Source organism: Canis lupus, chromosome 27 (assembly GCF_048164855.1).
Source record: "Canis lupus baileyi chromosome 27, mCanLup2.hap1, whole genome shotgun sequence".
NCBI classification, from domain to species: Eukaryota; Metazoa; Chordata; class Mammalia; order Carnivora; family Canidae; genus Canis; species Canis lupus.
This window is the reverse complement of record NC_132864.1, coordinates 37,116,425-37,142,486: the sequence shown is the minus strand read 5'-3', so window position 1 is coordinate 37,142,486 and position 26,062 is coordinate 37,116,425. Positions and strand designations below refer to the sequence as shown.

The window sequence follows — 26,062 nt, the reverse complement described above, 5'->3', positions numbered from 1 at the left end:
CGGGAAGGACAGGTGGCCAAGGCGCCCTGCCGAATGACACGGGTCTCCGTGGCCGGCGAGGGGGGCAGGGGCAGGACACAGCCCCGGTAACCACCGGGGGTGCCACGGGGCCCAGCGGCAGGCAGCTCCCTCCCCTCGCGGGGCTTCCCGGGGCCCGCGGGCCTCTCGCTGCCCACAGCACCCAGCCCGAGAGGCCACAGCTTACGAAAAGATCTCTTTATTCCACGTCGTCCGATATTTTTACACAAGTAAAATAAAATGCATATCTCTATATACCGCGATCCGGGTGGGAGGCGGCGTTCTGGAACAAACGCCGCCGCACCCTGTAAACATGACGGGGTGGAGACGGGGCGGGCGGACAGCGCCCGTCGGGGGGCCCCTATGTACACGCGTGGCCGCGGCGGGGTCAGCAGGGCCCGAGCACCGTCCAGAGCAGCAGCGCCAGGCCCAGCGGGGCCAGGCCGCGGGCCAGGCGGGGCAGGGTGCCCGAGCCCTCGGCGTCGCCCGCCCCGCCGCCCGCCCCGCTCGCCTGGCCCAGGCGGCAGTGGCTGCGGGTGCGGTTCTTGCGGGAGCAGCCGGGCTTCCGGCGGGGGCCGGTGGGGGGCGGCCCCGGGGGCTCGGAGCCCTCGGGCCGCAGCCCGGTCAGCGGGGGCTCCGCCGAGCCCGGCAGGGTCCCGAAGGGGGAGTCGTTGATGTGCCGGGGGCCAGAGCCGTTGCCCGGGGGGCTGTCGCCGGGCGGCGCGCGTCCCTTGAGCGCATTTCCGGCCGAGGCCGGCCTCCCGGCCTCCAGCACCGAGGCCTTGTCTGCGGCGTCCGGCTGGCAGCACTTGGGGAGGCCCGGGCTCTCGTCGTCGGCCGGCCCGCCCGTCCGGATGGGACGCGAGGGCCCGGCGGCCGCGGCGCAGCCCTCCAGGTCGGTGGCCGCCAGGCGCTTGAGGTCGCGGCCGGCCAGGCGCGGGGGCAGGCTGCAGGGCAGCTCGGAGGAGGAGCCGCGGAACTGCCGCAGCCAGGCCCAGAGCGGCCGAGCCCGGCAGTCGCACACCCAGGGGTTGTCGTTGAGCCGCAGGTACTGCAGGGCACGCAGGGGCGCCAGCACCTCCGCAGGCAGCGCCGACAGGTTGTTGGCGAACAGGTAGAGCGTCATGAGGCGGCCGAGGTCACGGAAGGCATGCGGGTGCACACGGGCCACGCGGTTCTGGTGCAGAAGGAGGCGGTCGAGGCTGTGCAGGCCGCGGAAGGCGCGCTCGGGCACGCTGGGGATGCGGTTGCCGTGCAGGAAGAGGTGCGTGAGGTTGCCCAGGTCGCGGAAGGCATCGTCGGGCAGCGCCTGCAGCCCGTTGTCCTGTAGGTAGAGGTACTGCAGGGCGGCCAGGCCTCGGAACAGGCCCGGGCCCAGCTCCCGCAGGCCGCAGCGGTCCAGGTGCAGCGTGTGCAGGCGGCTCAGACCCCGGAACGTGGCGGGGTCCACGGCACGCAGCTGCGCATTGTCGCTGAGGTCCAGCTGCTCGAGGAGGGCCAGGCCGGTGAAGGCAGCAGCGTCGATGCGGGCCAGCGCGTTCGAATGCAGCCACAGGATGGTGAGGTTGCGGCAGGCCCGGAAGCCGGCGGCCGGCACGTGCACGATGCGGTTGCCGTGCAGGAAGACGCGCTGGCTGGAGGCTGGGATGTCAGTGGGCACGGCCTGGAGGCCCTGCTGCGGACAGCTCGTCGTCACCTTGGGCTCATTGTAGCAGACGCAGGCGCCTGGGCATGGTGCTGCCACCCGCCACGCCTGCAGCCACAGCACCCAGGCCAGCAGCTGGCTCCCTGTGGGCAGAGGAGAAGGTGGTTAACAGGCAGAGGGCCCTGCGAGGCTGCGGCTCGGGCTGGAGCCAGGCTGGCCCCTGCGATTAGTCCTCGGGAGGGCCCTGCGCCGGGCCTAGGACACGTTGTCATTCCTGAAAACTCAGGTGCTGTGATCCCTGCTGCATCTGCCACATGGAGACGACTGCAGTAAAACCTGCCGGGGGAGTTACGTGCTCCACACTGAGAAAGCTCCCCTGCAGATGCCCAGGCCACCCTGCCCAGCGCTCAGACGTCCAAGCTGACATGCCCACACCAGCCGCTCGAGGTTAGCTGGGTCACGACCAAGGCCCACCTGAAGCCCTCCCGAGATGGACACTCATGCCTGCAGATACCTTCTCAGTACTCTAGCGAGCCCCTCGCCCCCACCCCAAGCCTGCCCACCATCCTTGTCAGTCCCAGCACTGTCCCTGGCCTGTCCCCTGCCTCACCAGCCCACAGGCCAGGCTGGGAGAGAGGCCGGCTGAGCTCACACAGATGCTGGGCTCCAGCAGTTTCTGCAGCGGCTCTTCCGAGGGCCCTCCCAGGCTGCGGGAAGGGAGGCACTATGGCTCAGACCCCGTGCCCTGCACAGGCCCCCCTGCCCAGGCTCCCAGAGCCCCTGAGGCCCCAGGCCTGCCCAGAGTCTGAGGAGGCCTCACCACTGCAAAAAGCTGTGCTTTAATGGGGAAACCACAGGGCCTTAGAGTGGAGAGCCACAAGCCCCGCAGCCCTCCCGTAGTGGGGGGCCTGCGTCCTACCAACAGGGCACACGCAACTACTACCGGCACCGCAGGCTCCCGAGTAACTCTGCTCTCACGGGATCAGGAGCCGGATGCCTGAGGGCAGGGGCAGCAGGGCAGGCAGGTGAGCCCTGCGAGCCCCCTCCAGACAGGCTGCTCCCTCCTCCACACATCCTGACTTGGCATGGAACTCCTCCTGCAGCCTCCTCCCCTCGGCCTCATTCTCTGCTTGATCTCCTCCCCGGGTGAGGAGCTTACTCCTTTGCAGGCAATCGGTGCCTGCGCAATTCCTCATACTCATACTCCATCCCCAGCCCCCACCGTCTCCGGGCCAGACACGCACAGGGCCTCCCTCACCAAAGACCTACACTCCTGGGGTGCTGCACCCACCCTGGTCTCACCAGCAGAGCCACACACCCCAATATGAAGCTCACCGCCTATCATCCCACCATTCGAGCCCCTTCTTTGAATGCCAAAGGTTCTTTCCTCCTTCAGGAGTGAGTCTATTAAAATGTGAATCCCCCTGGGAGGGTTATGGCTTATCAGCTAACACTGGAGTTATCAGCTAACACCTTCGTTGACAGCTAACACCTGCATTGACAGCTAACACCTTTCTTGGCAGTTAGCTAAGAGCAGGATTCTGCAGACATGAGGCCGGCTGAGTGCTGGGGCTGGAGCCAGGTGGGAGGAAGGAGAGGACCATGGGCAGCGTCCCCTACCCAGAGCTGTGACCTTGGCCTCCCCCGCCCCACCGCCCCCGACTCACGCTGGGGTCCTCGCCCCACTGGATCCTCTGTCTGGACCAGTGCGGATGCACACCCCAAGTCCAGAGTCCTAGTGAGGCCAGCATGTGCAATGGTTGTAAGGAGTGTGCCCTCCTGGACTCTGGTCCCCAGGATGGGCACCCGTACCCTGGGGGCTCATGTGGCCCTTTTGTTCTGTCAACCTCCAAGGCTGGGCCATGGATGGGAGTCCAGAGAGGCCGGCCTGGCCCAGAACTCCGGGAGCCCAGGGCGCCCTTCCCCGGTGGCCACGCACAGGAGGCTGTGAGGGGGCCCCCTCAGCCTGCTGTTCCATTTAAACTGCTGACATCCTCTCCAGGCTCTCTCCTTATGGGGCTTCTTAGGAAAGTCGGGCCTGATTATGCCAGCTGTCACCAGCGCTCACCTGTCATGGGATGTAACTATGCTATGAACACAGCACTTCCTGTCCCTGAGGACTCACGGGAGAGGAAGACGTGGGGCAGGGTGGGATGGGGGCCCCAGGTACTCACCGGGCCGGGCTCTGGACCTCACCACCACGGATGGGCCACGTCACCAATCATGCTGCGTCACAACCGTGCCAAAGTCATCAAACCGGGCCACCCCGCCAGCCAGGCGATACCAGCAGCCACCCACCGTGACCACGCCTGCCAGGTCACCGGCCAAGTGGTCCGGTGGCGGCCAGGCCTGCCGCCGTGGTCCGTGAGCTGGGCTGGTGTCAGGTTCAGCCGACTTCACCAGAACCAGCGGCTCCTCCGGCCTCCAGCCCTCCCCAGCCGGAGCCCCCAGGAGGCCGTAAGCCACGTGCTTGGGGCTACACCCACTGCAAGGATGGCCCAAGCCGGGCTCGGGCTGAGCCACGCCAGGGGGCTGAGTGGCGGAGCAGCCGTGTGGCTCGGCCCTGCCGGGAATGGGGCGTCAGGCACAGACATAGCTCCGTTCCCGCTGAGCCAGCTGCTTTTCAGAAACCAACTTGTGAGGGTCGGTCCCTCTGCACAGGCCTGCTGCCAGAGCAGCGGCCAGCGGTGGGCTCTCTCCTCGCTGCAGCCACGGTAATTGGCTCCAGCCTGGCCCCCCTTGGGGCCTGCCTGCTGGTCTCCATGGCAACCCCTCCGCTGAGCAAGCAGAGGGGGCATCTTTTTTATGAGATAATCAAACCCAACTTTGCAGCCTGTGTTCATATTCACAGCAGGGGCCCTAGGGACACAGGAGGCCCTGCCAGGTTGCAGGATGGCCATCCCTGACCCCACCCTGGGGCTGGACCCAGTCACTCATCTGACCCCTCTGAACCCTAAAGAGCACCCTTCCCCACCTGGTCCCCACCTGGCCCATCCCCCAATCTGTCCTCCTAGCCCCTCCCCTCAGCCCCACCTCCCACTCGTGCCCAGCCTCAGTGGTTCCTGCTCTCAGCGAGCACTCCACTCCAAACACGAGGCGAGGCGGCGAGCCCCGCCGCAGCCCTGGCTCACACAGCAAGGCACGCCCCCCCACCAGGCCGCCTGGCCTCCTGAACTTCCACAAACCCAAACCAGTCCCTCTCCTGCCATCCCTGGGGCAGATTCTTGCCCCTTCTTTCCTTAGGCCTCAGCACAGAATGGCCCTGGCAGGGGTCTTCTCCAGCGCCCCGCCCATGGAGAGGTCCATGGGGTCACGGGAGGAGCGCCCTCCTCAGCTCAGGTCGGCCTCAGGAGCAGTGGAGATGGCCCAAGGGCCACCGTTGGGGGAGGACAGGCCACTCCTGCCTGGGAGGCTGTGGAGGGAGCAGTGACTGGATTCCGCTCAGGGCCTCTCCCACTAAGGCAGCCAGATGGGGCAGGAATGACAGCTGATGAGGCCTTGGAGCCCAAATCCCAATGGGCCTGGGAGTGGCCCCAAACAGCACCTGTACTGCTTGCCCTGCCCCACCCTCCGGGCAGCAAAGGGCCCGGGTTCTCCTTCATGGTCACTGCAGGGTGTGGGGGAGGAAGGGGAGGCAGGAGGAACAGGGAGGAGAAGGGTGGGAGGCTTCTGGGGACTCACGAGCAGCCGCAGGAGCCAGTGGGCGGGCAGGCAGCTGCTGAGGTCAGCAGCTCGGGAGCAGGGATTGCCAGAGGCTGTAGGCACCCAGGGGGCCTTTGCTGTGCTCCCTGGCCTCTACTTCTCTCGGGGTCCCCTAGCCTGGGCTGAGGGATGTAGGTGTGCAGCCCCCGAGTCCTACGGGGCACTTCCGCCGCCCTCTCCCACTGCTGTGAGGCCACAGGTACAGCGCAGGGCTGGCATCTTGCTTGCCCAGAGCCCCGGTCAGTGCCCTTGGGCCTCCCCGCTGCCATGGGGCGGTACGAGGGTCTACTCGTTGGCATAGAAGGCGTGAGTCGGAGCAGCCTAAGAATCAATTTTCTTTACAATATCACAAACCCATTTTACAGATTAGGAAACTGAGGTAGAGGGGAGCCTGGGTGGCTCAGTGGTTGAGGATCTGCCTTCGGCTCAGGTCGTGATCCCGGGGTCCTGGGATCGAGTCCCGCATCGGGCTCCCTGCGTGGAGCCTGCTTCTCCCTCTGCCTGGGTCTCTGCCTCTCTCCGTGTGTCTCCTCTCTTGAATAAATAAATAAAATCTTTAAAAAAAAAAAAAAGGAAACTGAGATAGAGAGCAGTTAATCCCTGGCCTGCTCCCATCCGAAATGGTCCAGGGGGCATGTCAAGCCCAAGCCTGAAGGGCAGCCACTGGGTGCGAGCGTGCAGGCGGCACCAGGGGCACCTGGCTCCCTCCTGTGCCATCTGTGGTTGGGGGGGCATCTCCAGGGAGGCTCTGAGTGGCTGTCTGCCCCCCTCGCCCCCAGGAGACTGGGGTGAGTAGGCTGGGGGCGGGGGCTGGGCAGCTGTAGTACAGCCAGGACATTGGTCAGCTCAGGACCCTCTCGATCACCTAGAACGTCCCCAGAAAGGTCACGTCACAGACCACAGTTAAACAGCAGAACAAGAGGCCACAGCTCAGCACACCAAGGCCAGAAATAGCCTTGGGCGGGGGTAGGGGGCTGGTGGCGTCCACACACCGCACAGGGTCAGGCACCCCGGCAGCGCCGCACTCACCCTTTCCTGTCCCCTGCCAGCCCGCCCCCTCCACCTGCCACCGCCCTCCCACACCCCCTTCCGTCTGTCCTCCACCCCACAGGCATGCGCAGGAGGCAGCGTGCCCGCCCTTGGAGTTTCCCAGCCCCTTCCTTGGCGCCCGGGGGTGGGGGCAGCGGTGGGGGAGGGGGCAGCAGCTCCGGGGGGCAGCCCACCCCAAGACGGCCTGCACCTCCTGCTGCCAGCCATGCCCTCGAGGCCCCACTCCTCATTGATCTTCTGGGGCGGCAGCTGCAGGGGCAGGCCAGGTCGATAGCAGGCAAGGTCACCTGCCGGGGAGGGAGAGCACTGGACCCGGGGCCGAGCACTTCCAGCAGGCCAAGCTGCCTGCTGCGGGGGAAACTGAGGCCCAGCGCAGGCGGAGCGAGCAGCAGCAGCCTCCTGAATGCACTCAGTGTGCAGCGGACTCAGTGCCAAGAGTAGACGCTGAATCCTGCTAGAGGCCTATTTTATTTTCCTATTTTACAGGGAGGAAATGATGTTTAGGAGGGAGGCCATTTGCTCACAGTCCCGGGACTCATAGGATTCCAAACCCCACGGTGAGCAATTGCTAAAAGGCTTTGCTTGGCAGTGGAGTTAAAGCTCCCCCATCTCCACTTTACCATTCCCCCCACCCCCGAACCTAAGCTATGGTCCCCCCCTTGAATTTCTCAGCTAACACAGCACCTGGGAGGGCGCTGGGTCCCTTTCAAATCAAAGAAACCAAGGCTGCTGGAGGAGGGGCTGGCCCACCTGAGGGCCAGAGGCCCTGGATGCACAGCTCACACTAAGGGTGTGCTCCTGAGGGGATACCCCACAATAGGGGCAGCGCTGGACACTGTGAGCACTGTGAGCAGACCGGTCCCCGGCGTCTAACACTTATGGTCAAGGAGCAGGCTGGCTAGGTGGTCACCCTGCTGCATGGCATGTGCCATATGTCGGGGGGAGATTTAGGGGGCCATGGAATCCCCACCTGGCCCCAGACATCAGGAGCTGCCAGGGGAGGAGCACCAGAGCCCACTGCCAGGGTGAGTGTCCCAGCAGACCTCCTGATGGGGGGGATCCTCAGCCCTGTGACCACGCCTTGGGAATCCATCCTTGGTCAAGGCTGAGCGGCTGGACCACAGGGCTCTGAAACCTCACCCTGCCCAGCCCATGTTTCTGCCTGACGCTCATATCCCTTGCTGCCACCCCCCCGCCCCAAGGAGTCCCACACGGAGGGCTGATGATGCCAGCATCTGGAAGCTCTGTTCGGCTGAAAACCTGCCCAGGGTGCAGGACACCCCCCTGACTCCAGGGATTCAGCTAGCATCCCCCACCCCCCTCCACCAGACCCCTAACAAACATCCACTGCCTAATTACCTGGAGAATCTGTCTCCACAACTGCTCATCAGTTGGTCCCTCAACTAATTCAATCTGGCGGCCAGCACGGGCTCAAGTCCCCAGAGGATGTTAAGGAGGAATCAGCTGGTGGCCAAATGGCCTGCCCTGCCCCAAGGGGACAGCTCAGAAGTGGGGCCCTCCCAGCGCTGGGGCCTGGGGCCTGCACTGCCACACACCCACCACCATGCCCATCTGGCCTCCCTGACCCTTTCCCATTGCCAGCTCCTATCCAGGACTGGGCGCCTAGCTGGCAGGACCAACAGTATTGGGTCCTGCCCACCCCAACACATCCCACCTCCTCCCAGGACCCTACACCTGATACCTGCCAGAAGCTGACCATCCCTGCGAGGCCAGAGCATCAGCCTCCAACAGGGCAGACACAGTGCAGAAGTGCACTCCTCTGCGCACACCTGGGGTGCACGCTATAGTAACACCCGCTGAGGGTGCGTGTTATAGGAACACCCACTTGGGGTACACACTGTAGGAAACATGCACCCCTTGGGGTGCATGCTATGGGAACGCACACTCAGGGTGCATGCTGTAGTAGCACACAGGTGCGTGTTACAGGAACACACGGTGCGCACTCTAGGGGTACACTGTTGGGCCTTCGGCTGCCAGAGCCTGGGTGGGTCAGGGCACAGTGGGTGAGCCGGCCACACAGCAGAGGGCTGCTGTGATGCGGCTGGACAGACATGGAGAGCTCTTGCCAGGAAGCAGGGCTGCACTGCAATGGGAGAAGACAGGAGGGCGTGTCCCCACGTGCTCTGGAGACCTGGGCACTTGTCAAACATCACCGACAAGGCAGGCAGGTGGCTTCTGTAGGAGTAGGATTTATTCTACTATGAAAAGACAAGTGCAGGTCTCGGGAGGCCCCCGTCCCCTTGCCCTCTGGGCTCAGCCAGTCCTTCCTGCCTCTCGGCGGTCTGACTCAGATCAGCCCTAGTCCTGCGGGAGCAGCTGGATTGCAGCCTACCTCATCTGTCCTAGGGCAGCTGAGCTCTCGCGAACACTCCTGACCAGGGCAGTCAGGCCTCGGGAAGGGTGTAAAGAATGAAGGGGGCTCAGGGGCTTTGTAACTCAGCTGGGGTGGGGAGGGAGGGGCAGCACCTGCTCAGACCATGGAGAAGCCCAGTGAGGGCTGGTGAGTGTCCCTGGACAGAGACAAGTGGGCAGGGCCACGAGATCTGGCCCTTTCCAGGGGATGAGGGTTTCCAGAGGCAGTGATGAGATGCTCCCATTTTGGCCACCACCGGCCAGGGCACCATGTCCAGGTGACCAGAGTGAAACCCTCGTCTGAACCAATGGGTCCTCACGGCTCCTGTTCCATTGGCATCCGACAAACCAGCCCACCAGCCACCACCTGTCTTTGTAAATAACGGGTTATCAGCATATGGCCACACCTGGGTGTCTATGGTGCTGCTTAGCACTACAATGGCTGAGTAGAGGAGTTCCCACACACGGTGTGGCCCACAGAGCTGAAACTGTTCAGGATCTGGCCCTTTAAAGAAATACAAGCTCGGCTTGTGATCAGAGCACACAGGCCACCTGCTGCGTGTGACTATTGCCATCCTCATCCTCACAGTGGCCCTGCAGAGGTCACCTGAACCCCCACTTAACGAAAAGGAAACCAAGGGTCAGAGAAGGCCACTGTCCTGCTGAAAGCACACTGCCAGAATGGACAGAGAGTGGCTGTCCCTTGGAGGGCTGGAGGGAAGGTGACCCCCAAATGGTGCGTAGGTCAAAAGAAAAACGATGATTTTGCTAAAGAGGCTGTTCGGGAGCCGGTGGTCAAACACTGAGTAGGCTGCCCCCCAGACCACCCTGTGGACCTCTGGCCAGGATCTTGAATGGAAAGTGAGTTGTGGAAGCCCAGATCGTTGTCACCAACACCATCATCATCCTCATCATCACATAGGCCATGTGCGAGGCTCTCAGATCACAGGCAGCTGAGAACCAGCCTGGGACTAACCTAAGGCCAATCTGAAGCGCAGCCAGCCTCACACAAAGGTGGGGTGCCCCAGAAGTGGGTGAGCAGAGGGCCAGGGCAAGGTGGACACCAGACATCCCTGAGCAGGGTCGTGGCCCAAGGATGCCCATTTCAGCACTGGTGTCTTGAGGCTGTGCGGGGCTTCTTGGCCAAGCATGTCTCCCATCAAGGCCCTGTCAGTCCATGTTGGGCCTGTACCAGGGAACAGGGAGGGAGAGGGGAGAGATAGGGCCCTTGGCCTCCCGGGACTTCTCTAGGCACAAGACTTCCTGAGATCTCATGACATCCAATAGCACAGCAAGGGGATGACCATCAGCCTCACTCCTCAGACAAGGGCATTGGGTGGGCCTAGTGAGGGGAGGTGAGCATGACCGCCAGCTGAGGCCAGAGGACAGGGCCTAAGAACCCCTGCTACTGCCCCAGGTGACCAGAACAGGCCCCAAGCCTAAGACAGATACAGCTGAGGGGCAGCTGTTCTCCCCACAGCTGGCCAGCTATTGAGCACACACCCCCATGCCCTGGGCTCCCTGAACCCCCTGCACCTCATCCTTGGTCCAAGCCTATTGTTCCCTGGGCTAGTAGGCCCTGGGGTCTGGTAGTCCCAGGATCAGATGTGGGCCCAATACCACTTTGTGGAGTGGCTGGGGAAGCTGCTGGCCAGCTCTGGGTCTGTCTCCACATCCACGACGTAAGGATGACCACAGGCTAGCACCAGCCTCCCTGGAACCCTGAGATGCCTCCGGCTCTGGGGTTGGTGTCCTGCCTCCCCAGAAGACCTTAGGTCAGCCCCATCTCAGCTGATGAACCCAGGGAGGTGAGGCCCACAACTCAGAGGTGGCATCCTGGAGCCATACCGATTGCTCTGCTTCCAGCAGTCATGAGCCCCATTCCTGCCTGGCCTGATGGCCCTGCTTTGTCCAGAGAGGTTGTGTTCAGGCAGGAGGAGGGTATGGGAGGAGGGCCTAGCAGCCAGGCTGCACCATAAGCATGCCTAGAGCCACTTCCCCCACTCCCGCCGTCAGGCTCAGCCTCAGTGGAGCGAGGAGGTGCACAGACAGGCCTGGAGCCCAGTGCAGCCCAGCTTGAGTCATGAGAGATCCTTGCCTGTGCTACAGCATGGCCTCAAGCTGTTGCTGCTTCTCACAGAACACTGGCACACTTGGTAGTTCTCCTCCCTGACCACCTACCCCCCCCTGTGTTAGAGACTCGTGGTCATCCCTCCTCCCTGAGAGTCAACGTGATGATGATGGAGTATGTGTTAAGAAAGGCAAGGACCAGGGAGATGGACCTGCTCCCCTGGAGAAGCACCCGGGGAAAGGGTCTTCACCATAGGCTTCTGGGGGTGCTCAGGGTAGCTCCTTCCTGATCACCCCAAACCTGCCAGTTGATAAGCCCCACTCTCAACAGTGCTTCCCTAGGACCACGTGACCAGAAAACTAGGCATCTAGAAAAGACTCTAATGCAGACAAGAGGGAGAACAACTCTAGAGGAAACAGAGACAGTGCAGGGAATCAATAAAAATTAGGAAAAAATCTAATCAGTGTCCTCTCAGGGATAGAAGAAGATTTAAAACAAGAACAGGGTACTATGAACAAGGAGCCATCAGAAAACAAAAAGAGTACCTGGCAGTTAAAAATAGAATTACTAAAATTACCAAAAAGAATCGATAGGAGTGTTGGAAAACAAGGTCAAGGAAGTCTTCCAGAGAGAAAAACAAAAAGAGAAAGAAAGAAAAAAAATTGATGAGATTCAGAAGACAAATATAGGTCAAATATCTGAGCAAATGAAGAAAATAGAGGAGAAAAAAGTTATTAAAGAAATAATACCAGAAAATCTCCCAGAGCTGAAGACCCAGACCTCCACTGGGCAAGTGCCTAGCATAAGAGATGATATTCACGATGTGACTTCAGGCCCCTGGGGCTCAAAAGAGGCCTGAAGCTCCCAAGGGAAAAGGAATGTGGCATCAGGCCTCTCTACAGCACACTGGATGTCAAGAAGATAACAAAATCGCAATGGCTTCAAAACTCTGAGGGACATTATGTTCAACGTGGAATTCCAGATCAGGCCAATCCAGCCTGAATAGGTTTGCTAACATATGAAGGATTCTTTAGTGTGCATTCTTTAGAGAGTTAGTTAAGGATGTGCTTCAGCTAGAGCTAGGATATAAACCCAGAAAGAGGAAGAGGTGGGGCCCAGGAAATATTGGGTGATGACAGAAGTCCTGGGCAGTTATGAGGGGGCCAGAGCATACCTGAGCCAGACCTCCCTGGGGTCAAATGAGACACCCAGTAGAACATCTGAGGTGGAGAAGAGAAAGCATAGGAAGATAGTAGATGGGACGAAAGAGAAAAGACAAAATCAACTGTAAACTCCAGGAAAACCAGAGGCCACACAAGAGCAGAAAGGTCACCAAAGTACCCTCCCTCCACACACATTCTTCCAACCTGGGGAGGGCATTCATGTGACCCGGGTTGGGAAACACTGGTTATGAATTTAAGGGATGGTAGTGAGACAACCACACTGGGAAGAATGCTGGGGAAGAGGGGGCTGGGGTAGGAGCCATGGAAATGTGAAGGCAACCACTTGGAAAAACAGGGACCAAGGCAACAGCGGTGGCCTTCAAGGAGGAATGGGGGCTGGGGAAGGGCAAGCCAATTCTCCAGACTAGCTCTAAAGGACTGGGTGCAGGTTTTAACTTTGAGCAAGATATGGCTGACTATTTTATCTTTCCAAATGACTGTATATTTGGCACTGAAACCTCAGAAATAGAAATAGAGATAAATAAAAAAGAAAATAAAGTGTATCTGCTAGAAGGTGGAGATGAATGTGGTTTCGAAGCAGGCATCTCCAGGGTGCAGGAGGAGAAAGTGGGCCTGTGATTGCTGGAGCAGCATTTCCATGGCCCTGAACAAAGCTCTTTGGCATCATGCTCAGCCAAGGGTCACCGAGGTTGTTCCCCATCTCTAGGGACACTCCGGGCTCTTGGCTCCAGAGGCCTCTACAGTTCAGACCCTTGACGGGACAGCTTCTGGCCTGAAAATTCAGCTGTGTGCTCAGACCTTCCACAGCTGGACAAAGTCCCATCCCAGCTCCTCCTCCTCTGCCCAGTTCACAGACCTGAGATTCCAGGCCAGACTGAGGATCCCCAAGAGCAGGGGGCCCAGCAGGTAAACCTGGCAGGGGGTTGGGTGCACATGAGGCCTCCAGAGTGGGGGGGTCTGTGGCCCCTGGGGAGGGTTTGCCTTGACCTTGGCGGAACACAAACAGGCTTGGCTTCAGTGAGAGCCCCAAATGCGTTTCTGCCACTGAACTTGCGGCACTCAGGCAGGGGCGACGTGAATAAGTAATTGCTCTTTTATTAACGAGTGATAAATTATTCCTATATGATTGTGTGTGATAACTCTTCCTTATTTGAAATCAATTTGGGATGGAAATTGTTGGCGGCTTCTCACCAGTGAGGGTGGGAGGACCAGGCGCCGCTGCCTCTTGGAAAAGCAGGTCAGTGTATTTCGGCTACTTCCTGAGGCTGCTGTGCCAGGAGCTGGCATGTGGGAGGGGGTTGGCTGCCTTGGGGGCAGGGGCTAGGCAGGGCCGCCTTATTCTTCAGCACTTGCTCCCGGGTCCCCAGACGGGCCAGTGCGGGTGCTCCAGCATGGCCTCTCCCCACCTCCAACAGCTGCTGGAAGCTCCCAAGAGACCCAGCCTGCCCCACTAGACCCAAGACCCACACGCACCCTGGGCCAAGGAAGGGTGGGGCCCGGGGAGGAGCCCCTGAAAGCCGAAGCCCTTGCTGGGGATCACCGCAGGCACGTGGCTGGACCATCAGGGTCAGGGGGCCATCTGCAGGCCACGTTCCACCCTTCTCCCCCACCCCACGTAACCCTCAGGCTGGGGGCAGCCTGACCTGTTGCCCCGCAGAGGACGTGCCGGGTGCCCGGCTGGACTCCCCCCACCTCCCTACCCAGGCCAAGGATGGCTCAACTTTATTAAGCCTAGAAAGGCATTTTTCTTTTTCCTAAACGTTTTCCTAGTGATTTCACACACACCCCGCCCCCATCCTCATTCCCTCCTCCCCCAGCATACGCCCAGGCCCAGCTCAGACAGACTTGGTCCCCCCCGCGGTGCCCCCAGGTGGCCCCCAACTCCCAGGGGCTCAGCCTGCTTCCCCGTTGGTCCGTGTGAGGGGCAGCACACAGCAGGCACTCAGTAACTGCTCAGCAAAGGTGAGGAAGCCTGCACTCCCAGAGGCCCCCCTCCCATTGGCCCTGCAGCCTTGGGGGCCCCCCAGGGCCGGGGGAGCCCCGTGAAGAGAAAGGAGCAGATGATCAGGGAATGGGGTGCCTTTGGCCCGTGCACCCGAGCAGCACCTCTTGCAGGAAGTGGACACTTAAAACCCTGCAATCCCCTGGGCAGGTAGTCACAGCCTCCCCTCAGACCGGGCTGCAGGAAACCAGGCTGTGCCCACCTCGCCCCACTCCTGCCCGCGCCCCCCAGCTGCCTCCCTGCCTCCCATCACGGCTGTCATAGGCCTGAGAGGCTGGGGCACCAGCTCGGCTCAGGCACCACTGGTGACTTCACCGCTCAGGTCTGGGTTGGTCGTCTGTGGAAGGGACAGATTGGGTCTGAGAACCTGACAAATCCTAGGGCCAGGGGCAGTTCGGGGGACCCAGGGTCCCTGACACCCCCCTCCTCCGTCCAGGGTGCCCACGTCACCACACACCTCGCTGGTCAACTTAGCCGGTCTCCGCATCACTTGCTTCTGTCGGTTGCCCCCTGGGCTGTGGGCTCCACAGGGACAGGACACTGGTGACCAGCACACACCATAAATGTCTGTCACGCACGAATGCGAGAAACGCCCACCACTACAGGCAGCTTGCAGACTCTGCGCTCCCTGAGGACGTGCAGGCCCAGGAGTCCACGGGGTACTCACATCCCCATGAGGGCGTGACAACAGCACCCCGAGGCCAAAAGCAACGTCACTCCCATTACAGAAACGTCTGTGTCTCCCCCAGATTCCTATGTTGAAGCCCTAAGCCCCAGTGTGATGGAATTTGGAAGAGGAGCCTTGGGAGATGGGGACCTAGAGGAGGTCACATGGGTGGGGCCCCCATGACGGAATTAGGGCCCTTCTAGGAAGAGGTCCTGGAGGGCTTGTTTTCATGGTCTCCACGTGGGGACACGGCGAGAAGGTGGCCATCTGCAAGCCAGGAAGAAAGCTCTCACCAGAACCGGACCCTGCTGGCACCCTGATCCCAGACTTCCAGCCTCCAGAACTGTGAAAAAATAAATTTCTGTTGTTTAAGCCACTCAGTCTGTGGTATTTGTTATGACAGCCTGAGCTGACTAATACAACTTCTCTCTTACGTCTCCGAATACATTTGCCCAGATTTTTTTTTTTACAACACGTACGAACTGGTAAATCGGAAACGTTTTCAGTTTGGTTTGTTTGGTCTCATGTGCCAACACTGGATGGGGGAGGGGGGGTCCTGCCCCGAGAAGGGTTGAGTGAGGCAGTCCTCTGGCAGGGAGACCTCCTCCAAGACCCCCAGGCCGTGGGGTCCCTGCCCACCGCAGCCGGGCCTGCAGGAGGGCAGGAGAAGGCCCGGCCTTGGCGCTGCATCTGCCTCTCTGGGGCCTCACACAGGCCTCCCAACCTCGTGGGCCCTGTTCCATCACCTGGAGGATGAGGATAATGACAACGACCTCGCAGGGCAGGGAGAGACCATGCGGCCTGCACAGGGCAGGTCCACCGTGAGCACACAGGACATGCCTGGCTCACCTGTGGGATCGTCTCAGGAGTACCTCCCGTCACCCCAGCAGGGACCCACCACCCCCACCTGACGGAAGGGAGGTCAGGTCACAGATAGAAGGGGCATCCTGGTGCCTGACCCAGCCTCACTCCACCTCCGCCCGGGCACATGCCCCCGACCCTGTGGCTGGCTCCCATGAGCCTTTGCTCGGCCAGTTCCCCTTTCCAGAATGCCTACCTGATTCCCAACACATCTCCTTGGAAGGGCTCTTCTCCTCAGAGCCCCACTGGGCCAGCCTCTGGAGGCCAGGCCCTTCCCGACCCGTCCCCCCCACCCCACCCCACACCTCGCCTGCGGTGTCCATCCTCACTCCTGCCCCCAGCGCCGGACTCCCACGGGGCCACTGAAGGGAGCAGGTGAACAAGCAGAGCCCTGGAGCCTGGCCAGGGTCACAGCCCGGGGACTCCCTCTCAGGGGCCCTGGGCAGCAAGAAAGCATCAGTCGGAGGGAGTGACATGCCAAGCAGGTCTTGACCCCCCGGGCCTCGGGGTGGGGGGTCTAGGGAACTTACCGGTGCTGGTGCTGGCCACCTGGCAGGGCCTGCAGGTGAGGGTCTGTCTAATTCTAGGAACACACCGCACCCCCCCCAGGTCCCTTTGTCACTGATGAGGAGGGTCATGCCTATGTCAGGCTCCCCGTGATCGGGAGTGGGGAGACAGCCAGCCGTGGCCTTGGGAGGGCTCCGTAGGGGCACTGACGTACGTGCGTGCACACACTACACACGCACACACACCCACACATGCACGCACACAGACACATGCACGCACTCACACACACACACTGCCACCACTCGCCTCGGGCCACCCTGGGGACTGGGCCGTGGCTCCAGCAGCAGGTAAAGAATGGAGTCCATTAGGGCCACCATCTGTCTCGGCCGTGACGGGTCCTCTCCGTGACATCCAGGAGGTATGTAGATGGAATATCTTTATGGGGAGAGTTTTTCTTTTGCCAATTTTCGAACAGGAAGCCAGACACTTGTCACACCTGTCCCTGTGTCAGCCTCTGCCTGACATAAATTGGGCTGTGAGGCCGGGAGATGAAAGACAGCTTGGACACGGCCGGTGTGCGGGGCCACGTGTCCCACGGCCGGGAGCACACAGGGCAGCGGGCTGGCCTCGCGCTGGGGCTGGCCGGGGGGGGTGGGGCATGCCACCGTCCACTCCACCCTGTCCTCCCTGCCCGAGATCCCCCGGCCCCCCTGGGTCCCCTCCTGGCCCTCACAAGCTCCTCACCCAACTCTCATCTCCCCCACCTCCCCAGCGGCAGCCCCAGCGTCTCCTGGCTTCTGCTGCCCCCCCACCCCGGGAGCCCCCACCAGGCCAAGAGCTCCAGTGCCTCTTTAAGACCCAGGGGCTACTGTGACCTCAGGGTGGGGGCCCGGGCCTCAGGGGCCTCACCACACCCCTACTAGCACTTCTTTCTCCTGGGGCTCTCATGGGCTTTGGGGTATGTCCCTGGGACCTGGGGGGCCTTGGGGGCAGCACGTGTCAAAGAACCCAGGGGTCCCTGCTGCGTAACACAGGTGGCCTGACACTAAAGCCTGGAAAACACTTAACCAAGAGAATGGAGGGAGACACAAGTGAGCCTCAGGGACCTGCCCGGGCCCCCCTCCCAGACCCCACCCCCAGTGTGCATCTCGGTGCCTGGCTAATGGTCCTGCCCAGGGGATGCTGGGGGGCTGCCTGCCAGGCCATACTTGGAACCACACCCCAGGGCCCCCCAGGGCCCCCCTCAGCTCCCCCATCAGCCCCTGTCATATGGGGGCCCCCATGCCCTGGGGTGAGGAGTGCTCACTGCAGGGAGACAGTGACGGTCCTGCATCTTCCTCAGATGGCCCCCCCAGGGGGCGGTCTTGGGGCTCAGCCCGCAAGAAAACCTGGGAGCCCAGTTCCCACCAGGCTCCTAGGCCACTGGCTCACACAGCGTCATCCGGCCAAATGTGTCCTGGGAGAGCAGGAGCCTCAGGCAGGGTGGCTGAGGGCCGTGGACAGTGGAGGGCCGTGGGAGGAAGGTGGTGGGGCTCTGGGAAGGGTGCGGGCAGGGAGAGCTCCAGGGCCCACCCCCAGTTCCTGGCTGGGGTGTGCTGCGGAGGCAGGTACAGGCCTGTGGAAGGAGGTGGGAGAGCTGGGTGCGAGCATCCCGGGGGACCTTGGGCCCCCCAGCCCTCCCGACACTGCTATGGCGGTGGCTGGCCCTTCCCTGTAATCCCGCTTCCAGCCCCGTCTCTGGGGGTGGGTGGTGCTGGGCTGGAAGCCTCGGGGCGGGGGGCAGACGGCCCACCCTCCGAATGCACGCCTGCACCCTGCCGAAGACCACGCGGCACCCCTTCCACCGCCCCACAAAGCTGCTGCAAAGTGAATTGTGGGGCAGAAGTCTCCACATGGTGAAGGCAGGGGGGCCTTGAATTCCCCTTCTGAGGCAGCAGGGGGTGACCAGGCCCAGTGTCTGCCTGGCCCAGACTCCTGCTGGGATTCGGGGATTCCTTGCCATATGGGGGTCCCAGAGGCCCCTCCAGACCCCCCTGCTGCTGGCCCTGCCTGCGCTCGGCGCGTCCCACCTCCAGTCCCCCTGGCCTCCCAGCCCCACTCCTCACTTGGCTCCCCTTGGCAGGAACTGGTAAGTCAAGACTCCCCGTGGGGCAGGTAGCAAGGACCCTCATGGCAGGAGGATCCGTGGGCAGGGGCAGGTGCGCACAGGGGCTCCTCCTCCGTGCTCCCGTGGCTCAACAGAGGCTCCCGCTCCGGGGGGCACGGGCGCCCACACGCCCTTCTCTACCCTGCTGCTTGGGTTGCACCGAAGACCCCTCAGGACAGGGCAGCTGTGAAGGAACCCAATGGGTCCCTGGAAGGTGGGGGCCCCATGACCCACTGAGGGCCCTTGGAAGCCCCATCACCAGCCTCTATCTCCACAGGAAGCTCCAGCCTAGGGCAGGGGATCCCACAGGCTGGGCTCTGTGGGTGACATTTAACACTGACTCCCCTTCGGAGTGTCCCATGTGACAGGAAGACTCAGAAAGTGAGTGACATGCCCAGGTGCTCAGCTGGCTCTGGGCTAAAGCCAGGAGGGTCCCGATGCAGACATTAACTGCCCAGCCTTGGGCATCCACCATAGGATGGCATCTGGCTCTCTCTAGACCTGTGCCTTTGCTCCTCAGGGTCCGAGGGGTCTGCCCTCTCGCAGCTACCTCGGGCAACTGGCCTGCACCGGACAGCCAGCAGCCGTCCCCAAGGGCCAAAGCTGTCAGCCCCAGTGTCTCCTGGGAGCTAAGCAGGGGACCGCCCCACCGTTCAGGGAGCCCCGGTGCCAGGCTTGGGGACATGGAGAGGGGGCACAGGCACAGGTGTGCATGTCAGGTGCTGAGACCAGGGAGCTGGAGGCTTCCTTCCAGTGAGGGTGGAAGAGGAAGTGCCCAGGCCCTGAAAACAATGGGGGTCACCCAGGGGTAGACTTGAGAGAGTTTAGGCAGAGGGGCCTGGCTGGGGTGACATGTTTTAGGAAAGCATCTCAGAGCCTGAACGGAGGACGAGATGGCAGGCAGGCAGCTGAGGGCATCTGTGGCCGTGGACTTGGAAGGGGGCCGGCCCTCGCTGAGGGGTAAAAGGGGACAGACTTCCCCGGAGCCCAACTTGTCACTGGACTCGCCTTCGAGGATGGGAGGCAGCCAGGACTGTGGCCCTTGGGTGGAGATGTTGGGGGCGGAGGGGCAGGTGGTTCTGGGGTAACCAGCACCGGACAGGCTGGAGCCAGGGGACCTGTGACACCAGAGAGCAGAGCTGCACGTGCAGGGGAAAGATTCAGAGCTGCTGGGTGGGGGCAGCTAGGGCCTGAGACCCCTGCTCAACTGCACAGGCCTGGCGTACAGCAGGGGGGTAATAAATGCCTGCTAAGTGATGGCCGGGACCTGAGGGCCACAGCAGAACCCGGTGACAGCCAAGCTGGGCCTCAGGGCTGGCCCTGCTGCGGTGGGTGGGCCGGCAGGTGAGTCTGGGGCTCTGGGTCCCCAGCTGGCCTTGCGGCCCCCGCCTCCCCACCTTCCACGTGTACTCACTGTCCCTTGCCCCTGATGGAGCGCCTACTGTGTGCCTGGAGCTGCCACACGATGCTGGGTCCAGCCCCCCAGCCCCCATGGCTCTCCCCCAGAGCCCAGCACCCTACACACCTCAGACTTGAGCGTTTTCCCACCCACAAAGGCTCTGAACCGGAAGCAGCACCTCTGGTCAACAGGATTACGGAAGAGGCCTCTGGTGACCAGGAAAGGGCGGGTGCTGCCCAAGGTCACACATGAGCCGGCGCTGCACAGGCTAATCCAACGCCTGCCCAGACTTCGGGATGGGGAGGCTTCTGGCAGGTCTCTGAGCCCGCCCCATCTGGGCCCTGGCAGGAGGTGAATAAAGGCAACATCTCAACAAGGTCACAATAGCTGGGACAGATGGAGGACACGGCGCTGGGCCCAGGCAAGCGAAGGGCAATCCGAGAAGGCTCCCTGGAGGAGGTGAGGGGCCCGGAGCCCCGCCTTGGCCTGAGCCCCTCAGCACTCCACCCCCTTCCTCGATGGGCCCTTCACCAGCTTCAGCCTCAGCCTGACATTTCCCGTGACATTTGCTGCAAAGAAATAGAGTCATAAACCCAAAGGTTAAATTTGCACATTGCCTCACACTGCCAGGAGGAGCGTGGTCCCCCCGCCCACCAGGTGCCGAGGCTGCACGGTTTGGGTGTAGGACGGCCCACCCATCCGGGGGCCCTTCCCCCTTCCTGGGGCCCAAAGGTCTCCCTCAGGCTCTCGGAGGCATCTCAGCCAGTTGCCCAAAACCGTTTCTGGGCTCACCAGTCCCTGCAGTGGGCCGCCCGGGGGTGCCCGTCGGAGGCCCTGCCCGACCTGCTTGCAAACCCAAGGCCCGGGGACACCCTGCCGTGTGTGAGACCCGTCAGCGCCGCTTAACCCAGCCGGTCCCAAATTTGCTTGACCGCGAAATCCTCGTTCAGTCCCCACCAACGTTCTCTGGAACTTCAATGACGCGGAGTGTGACCGTGATGGCCAGTCAGGGACGCCGAGGCGCTGACCGGGGAGCAGAGGAGCGCCCCCCGCTGCTGGGCGGGCTGCCTCTACCAAGCCCGGCGGCCCCTGACACCCGGGGCCCTCCACCTGGGCTCCCCGCATCACTGGCGGCCCAGCCCCACGCACCAGGGCCCCGACGGGGCTCACAGCCTGCCGCGCCCAGCCCAGGCGACCCAAGTCCCCGGCCTCTGCCCACACAGGCCCCTCCGGGAGGCCTGCCCGTGGCCCTGCCTTTCAGCTGTCCCTCCTGGGCCCGGCGACCCTGTCCTGGGGGTACAGGCGGTCGAGGCTGTAGGATGGTGCCCCGTGGGCCAACCTCATCCTCTCTCAGCAGGGCCCACGTGGAGACAGGGCCGTCAGGACGCTGCAGGGTGAGGGCAGCGGCGGGAGGGGGGCAGCCCGAAGCCCAGCTGCATAAGGGCCATCCCCAGGGTCAGAGTCCTGACCAAGGCCCAGCAGCAGATTGCACCACTACCAGGGAGAAACTGGACCCCAGGGGAGCGAGAGGCCTGGGGAGCCCACCCACAAAACGCTGGGAGGAGCTGGGAGGGGGGCCTGTGGCCACGCCCTTGGGGACCTGCGGGGCCTGCCCTGGGGACACTCCCTGGGGGCCAGCTACAGGACCCTGCTTGGTGTGAGAGACCGAGGCAAGTTCGGACAAATTATGGCGAACCCTCAGGAAGGGATTCCACACACACCAGTAAACCCATGATGCACAAGAATAGTTCCCGACGTGCAAAATGTTTAAAATACAGCGACAAAAGAAGAAACGGTAGCACACAACACCCGGCCGGGCCCACACGCTCCAGTGACGGTTCGGGGAGATGCAGCGGGTGTGGACGGCGTGCCCACCCTCTGCCTGGGCTTCTGTTTTTGGCTCTTTGACCACCTGTCCTTTAAAGCATTTAGTCCTATAAACTTGGGAGGGCAAGGACCACATCCCTTTATCTGCCCGCCTCCAAATAGGGTCTGACAGGCTAGGGACAAATGAATGAGCGAACGAACGGGTGTCTCAGGAGCAAACACGAAGTCTGGGATGGGGCAGCTGGGCCGCAGAGTGGGGGACACGGAGAGGCGCCGAGGGGTTACCCTGAGAGGGGAAATGGGGCGTGGGGGCCAGTGCCGCAGCGCCGCTGGAGGGACGGGGTGGGGGTGGGCAGCCAGCCTGGCTCCCATGGATCTCGAGGCCCAGGCCCAGGGTGGCCACCAAGGGACAGGCAACCCTGCCCGGGGTCAGAGGTCAGGGCCCACCAGGCCAAGGGCGGGGCACAGCCAGGAGCCCTCAGGAGCCCCGCAGCAGGGACCAGGGCAAGGGTGTCACAGTCGCACACACTCCCCTGACACACTCACACATGCCTTTGCACATACCCATTCACTCATTCGATGCGATTCACTCGCTCACCGTGGAACCCCTTCCTGCTGCCCCTGTTCTGACCCCTTCTGGCCACACAGACTGAGGCTCCGTGGAGTCCCTCTGGCCTCCAGCCCAGGGGGGGGCAGGAAAGGCAGCCCCGGGGGAGGGGTTCCTTCTGCCTCCGCCAGCCGGGCCCCTCCAGGTGCTGCACCAGCTGCCACAGGCATCCGTGAATTCAGGCCTGGGGCAGGGAACAAGGGGGGGCTGCAGCCCAGAGGCAGCACCGGCCGTGGGGGAGCACAGGTCCCCGGGTCTGGGGCAGCAGGCGGGGAGGCTGTGGCCCCGAAAGCACGGGGAACCAGGGCCACACACCGCCAGCCCCGCGTGGTCTGTCACTGACGATGAGTAACGGCACACGAGTCCTTGGCCCCGGGACAGGTCTCCAGCCAGCCCTCGGGTTCCCCAGACAGCAAGACTTCCCCTTCCACCTCCCAGAGCCCGGCACGCGGGCGGTGGGGAGTCCTCCACAGGCACCCCACAAGCCCTCGTGCCTCCTGAGACGCCCTGGCCCTCTCCCCTACCTTTCATCCGTGACCGCAGGAGAGGGCCCGTCCCAACTGCAGGACCCCCAGCTGGCTGTGAATCTCCACATAGAGAAACTGAGGCAGGCTCCCTGCTGCTGAGTGGCAGAGCAGCTGGGGAAGCGGGTTGCTGGCCACCTCCACCTTCTGCGGGGCTCTCACCTCCTGCTCCCCAGCTGCCCATCACCCTTTCCAACTCCCCTGTGACCTCTGTGTGCCTTTGTTTCCTTATCTGCAAACAGGTAGAAAAGAGGTCCAGCAGCAATGCGAGGGTGCTGGGAGGACGTCATCTGTGGGAACCACTGACTGGGGTGGTGTGTGGGGGGTGATGTTTTGCGTATTTTGAAGGCAAAAGCGCCGGCATCAGAACCCCATGGGGACCTTGACCTGGAAGCGCCCCCGACTACCCACAAGGCGGACCCGCTTGCTGGCCCAAGTGACGGGTGAGAAGGCTGAGGCACACAGAGGCGGACTGTCACGCCCAAGGTCGTTCCACCGACGGCTGGCTGCGCGGGGACCCAGATCCAGGCTGTTCTGCCGTCCTACACCCAGCAACCAGGGCTTGCGAGCAGCCCTCTGCCCGGTGGTAGGGTGCAGACCACCCCCCGGCTCGGTTCGTCCTCTGGAGCTTGCTTCTCCCTCCCTCGACCCGCTTAGAGAAGAGAAGTGGCCAGCCCTTGCGCCTGCCCCAACCTCCGGCCCGCCCCTGTTTCACCCCCGCACGCTCTATAAGGATGACCCACTTGTCCCCATTCTACAGACAAGGACAGGGATGGGCACCAGGCAGTACGGCCCCGCCTCTCCAAGCCCCGGCCCGACGTCCTCCTTACCACAGCGAGAGTGGGACACCGGCACCCCTACCTCAGTGCCCCCCGCCCCCCACCTGAGGCAGGTGACACACCACAGAACATCTTACCAATAAGGCTCCTACTGTGCTGGGACTCAGGCCCGAGGGCAGGGCCTTCCTGAGGTCGCCCCGGGTCAGCCTCAGTGTGGGCACATACCTGCACCCCATTGGGCTCGAGGACAGCGACTAGAAAGCACAGAGGAAGGGTCTAGTTTGTTTGTCACCGTGTTGACCTCGAGGTTGGAAATGGGCCTTCCCTGCCCGGCACTGTGGCTCCAGCATGGGGGGAGGGGCAATAGTGGCAGGGGTGGGGTGGGGGGGCTTTGGCCTCACACCCTAGGCTGGGCGTGTTGAATTTGCTCCTCGGCACACGCCCTCAGTGCCTCTGCCGAAGATCTGGGTAAAGCCTGGTCACAGCCCGTCTGGGCACACGACAGGTAAAACCTGGTCACCCACACTGGAGGCAAAGAGACACATGCTGATGTGGCCACAGGCGCATACGGTCACGCGTGCGGAGACACACACGTGCAGAACCATACTGAGTCACACACACACACACACACACACACACACACAAAGACCCAGCGGGCTGTGGAAGGGAGACTCCCAGGACCCGGGGGTAGGCAGACAGAGGTGGGGCCGTGTCCTGCAGCCGTTTCTCGCCCCTCCATCTGTGAGCTCTGGCTGCCCAGAGCCTCCCCCTCAACACATGTGCACGTAGGCAAGGCAGCAGGTCCCACTAAGGGGCCCCAGCATGTGCCAAGCGTGGAGACCACAGCAGGCATGCTATGTGCATGCATGTGTGGCCGTGGGCGTGCAGGCGGGGGCGAGGACATGGATGTGCATCCACGGCGTGTGTGTGCGTGCACACTGGGGCAGCCTGGCATGCACGGGCACACGCGGTGTACAAGTGTGCAGCCCTTGTAGACACGTGCACGTGCAAGGAAACGTGTGTGCAGCCTGCGGCACCACGGACATCAGCAGGGCAGCCCGGGTGGGCGCCAAGGGAGCACCCTCCAGGCAGGGCGTGCCGACTCGCCTCGCCCGAGGTCACCCCCCCAGACCCCTCTCTCGGGACCTCGCCCAGGGTAGCCCAGGGTCCCATGAGGGCTGCCAGCATCCGCTCGGATGCCGTGAGCCCCACCACTTCTGGGGCCTCTTAGCTGAGCACCCCCAGCCCCCCACCCCCGCCCAGGGCCTTCAGGCTGCGGGTGTGGGGGGTCTGAGCCCGCCTTCTCCCCTCGTCAGCCCCCTGGGGGCAGCTCTGGGCCAGCCCCGCCCCCCACGCCCTCCACGGCCGCCAACGCCCCCGTTCGTCCCGCTGCGGCCTGACCCCGGGCCGCCGGGCGCCCTGAGCCGAGTCCTGGGGCAAGGGTGGCGGCGCCCCGGCCCCCTCGCCCCTGCTCGCCTGCTCGCTGCCCGCGTTCCTGCAGCCCTGCTCGTTAACCCCTTCGGGGCCGGGGCGCTCCGAGGCCGGGCCGCGCCCTTCCGGCCGGCAGACCCCACCCCGGCCCCCGGCCCCGCCGCCCCCGGCCCCGCCGCCCCCGGCCCCGCCGCCGCCGCCAACTTTCCCGGGAAGCCGCAACTTTTCCTGCTGCCGCGGGCTCCGCCCTCCCGGGGCCGGGGCGCCCGGGGCCCCCTCCCGGCGCGGCACTGCGGCGCCCCCCGCCCGCGCCCCCCGCGCCCCCGCGCCCGCCCCCGCCCCGCCGGCCCGGCCCGCACTCACCTCCGGCGGACGCCCTCTTCATCGTCGGGGTCGGGCGGGGCGCGACGAGGACCGAAAGTCGCTGGGGGGCCGGCGCCCGTGTCCCCGCGGCCGGGTCCGCATCCAGGCGCCGCCGCTCCGGCCCGGCCCCGGCCCGGCCGCGGGACGAGGCTGGGCGCGCTCGGGGCGCTGCGCCGGGCGGGGGGGCGCGGGCGCGGGGCGCGGGGCGCGGGGCGCGGGCGGCGGGCGGCGGGCGGCGGGGCGCTGGCGGCGCGGGCCGGAGCCGATGAATGTTTTATGGGATCATGTGGTTCGCCGCGCGAGGAATCCGCCCGGTCCCCCCGCCGGCCGGGCCGGGGCGGGGCGGGGGCGGGGCGGGGCGGGGCCTGGCGGCGGGCGGGGCGCTCACCTGCGCGGGCCGGGCGGGGGGGCGCGGGGCGCGGGGCGCGGGGCGGCGGCAGGAGGGAGCGGCCCGGCGGGTGCAGCGGCGCCGCGCGGCCCCGGACAAAGGCGGCGCGTTGCTGGGGCGGCGGCGGCCCCTGCAGGCGGCGGCGGGGACGGCGGCGCGCACGGGAGCGGCGGGGGGCGCGGGCCCCAGGGCGTGGCGGCCGGGGCGGGCCGGGCTTGGGGGGTCCCGCAAGGGTCCAGCCGCCCGGGAGACCTCGTGCGGAGCCCCGAGGGGGGGCGCTTCCGCCCGGCCCACTCGACCCCCTAGATCCCGGAGCCCCCGCTCGCAGCAGCCCTCCGCTGGGGCAGGACCGCTCCGTCTGCCAGTTAGAAAACCGAGGCTCCAAGCTGGACAGGTTTCTGACGCCCCCAGACCGTCCTTGTGGCCCCCTCCGCACCAGCGCAGGGACGGGCCGCGGTCCCAGCCCTGCCCCGACCCACGGGTGCACCCACCGGTTCCCTCCTTTGGAACGGGGAGGC

At 63.6% G+C, this 26,062-nt stretch overlaps 1 protein-coding gene across 2 annotated transcripts; it reads right to left on the bottom strand.

Annotated features, from left to right (window-relative positions):
* Positions 1-201: 201 nt before the first annotated feature.
* Positions 202-25,426, bottom strand: RTN4R (reticulon 4 receptor). Of its 2 annotated transcripts, none has more exons than XM_072803472.1 (2): positions 25,157-25,426; positions 202-1,806 (listed from the first exon to the last, which is right to left on the bottom strand). In XM_072803472.1, the coding sequence occupies exons 1-2, from the start codon at positions 25,176-25,178 to the stop codon at positions 407-409; spliced, it is 1,422 nt and encodes a 473-aa protein (XP_072659573.1). In that variant the 5' UTR covers positions 25,179-25,426; the 3' UTR covers positions 202-406. The 2 variants fall into 2 exon arrangements, with proteins under 2 accessions (XP_072659573.1, XP_072659572.1); XM_072803471.1 differs by lacking the exon at positions 25,157-25,426 and adding an exon at positions 22,584-23,224.
* Positions 25,427-26,062: the final 636 nt, after the last annotated feature.

Coding starts and splice junctions, on each gene's coding strand:
- RTN4R (XM_072803471.1), bottom strand. CDS start 22,767: ATGGGCAGCTGGGGAGCAGGAGGTGAGAGCCCCGCAGAAGGTGGAGGT. Junction 1,807..22,583: donor CCTGCGGTCACGGATGAAAG/GTAGGGGAGAGG, acceptor CTCTGCCCACAG/GGAGCCAGCTGCTGGCCTGG.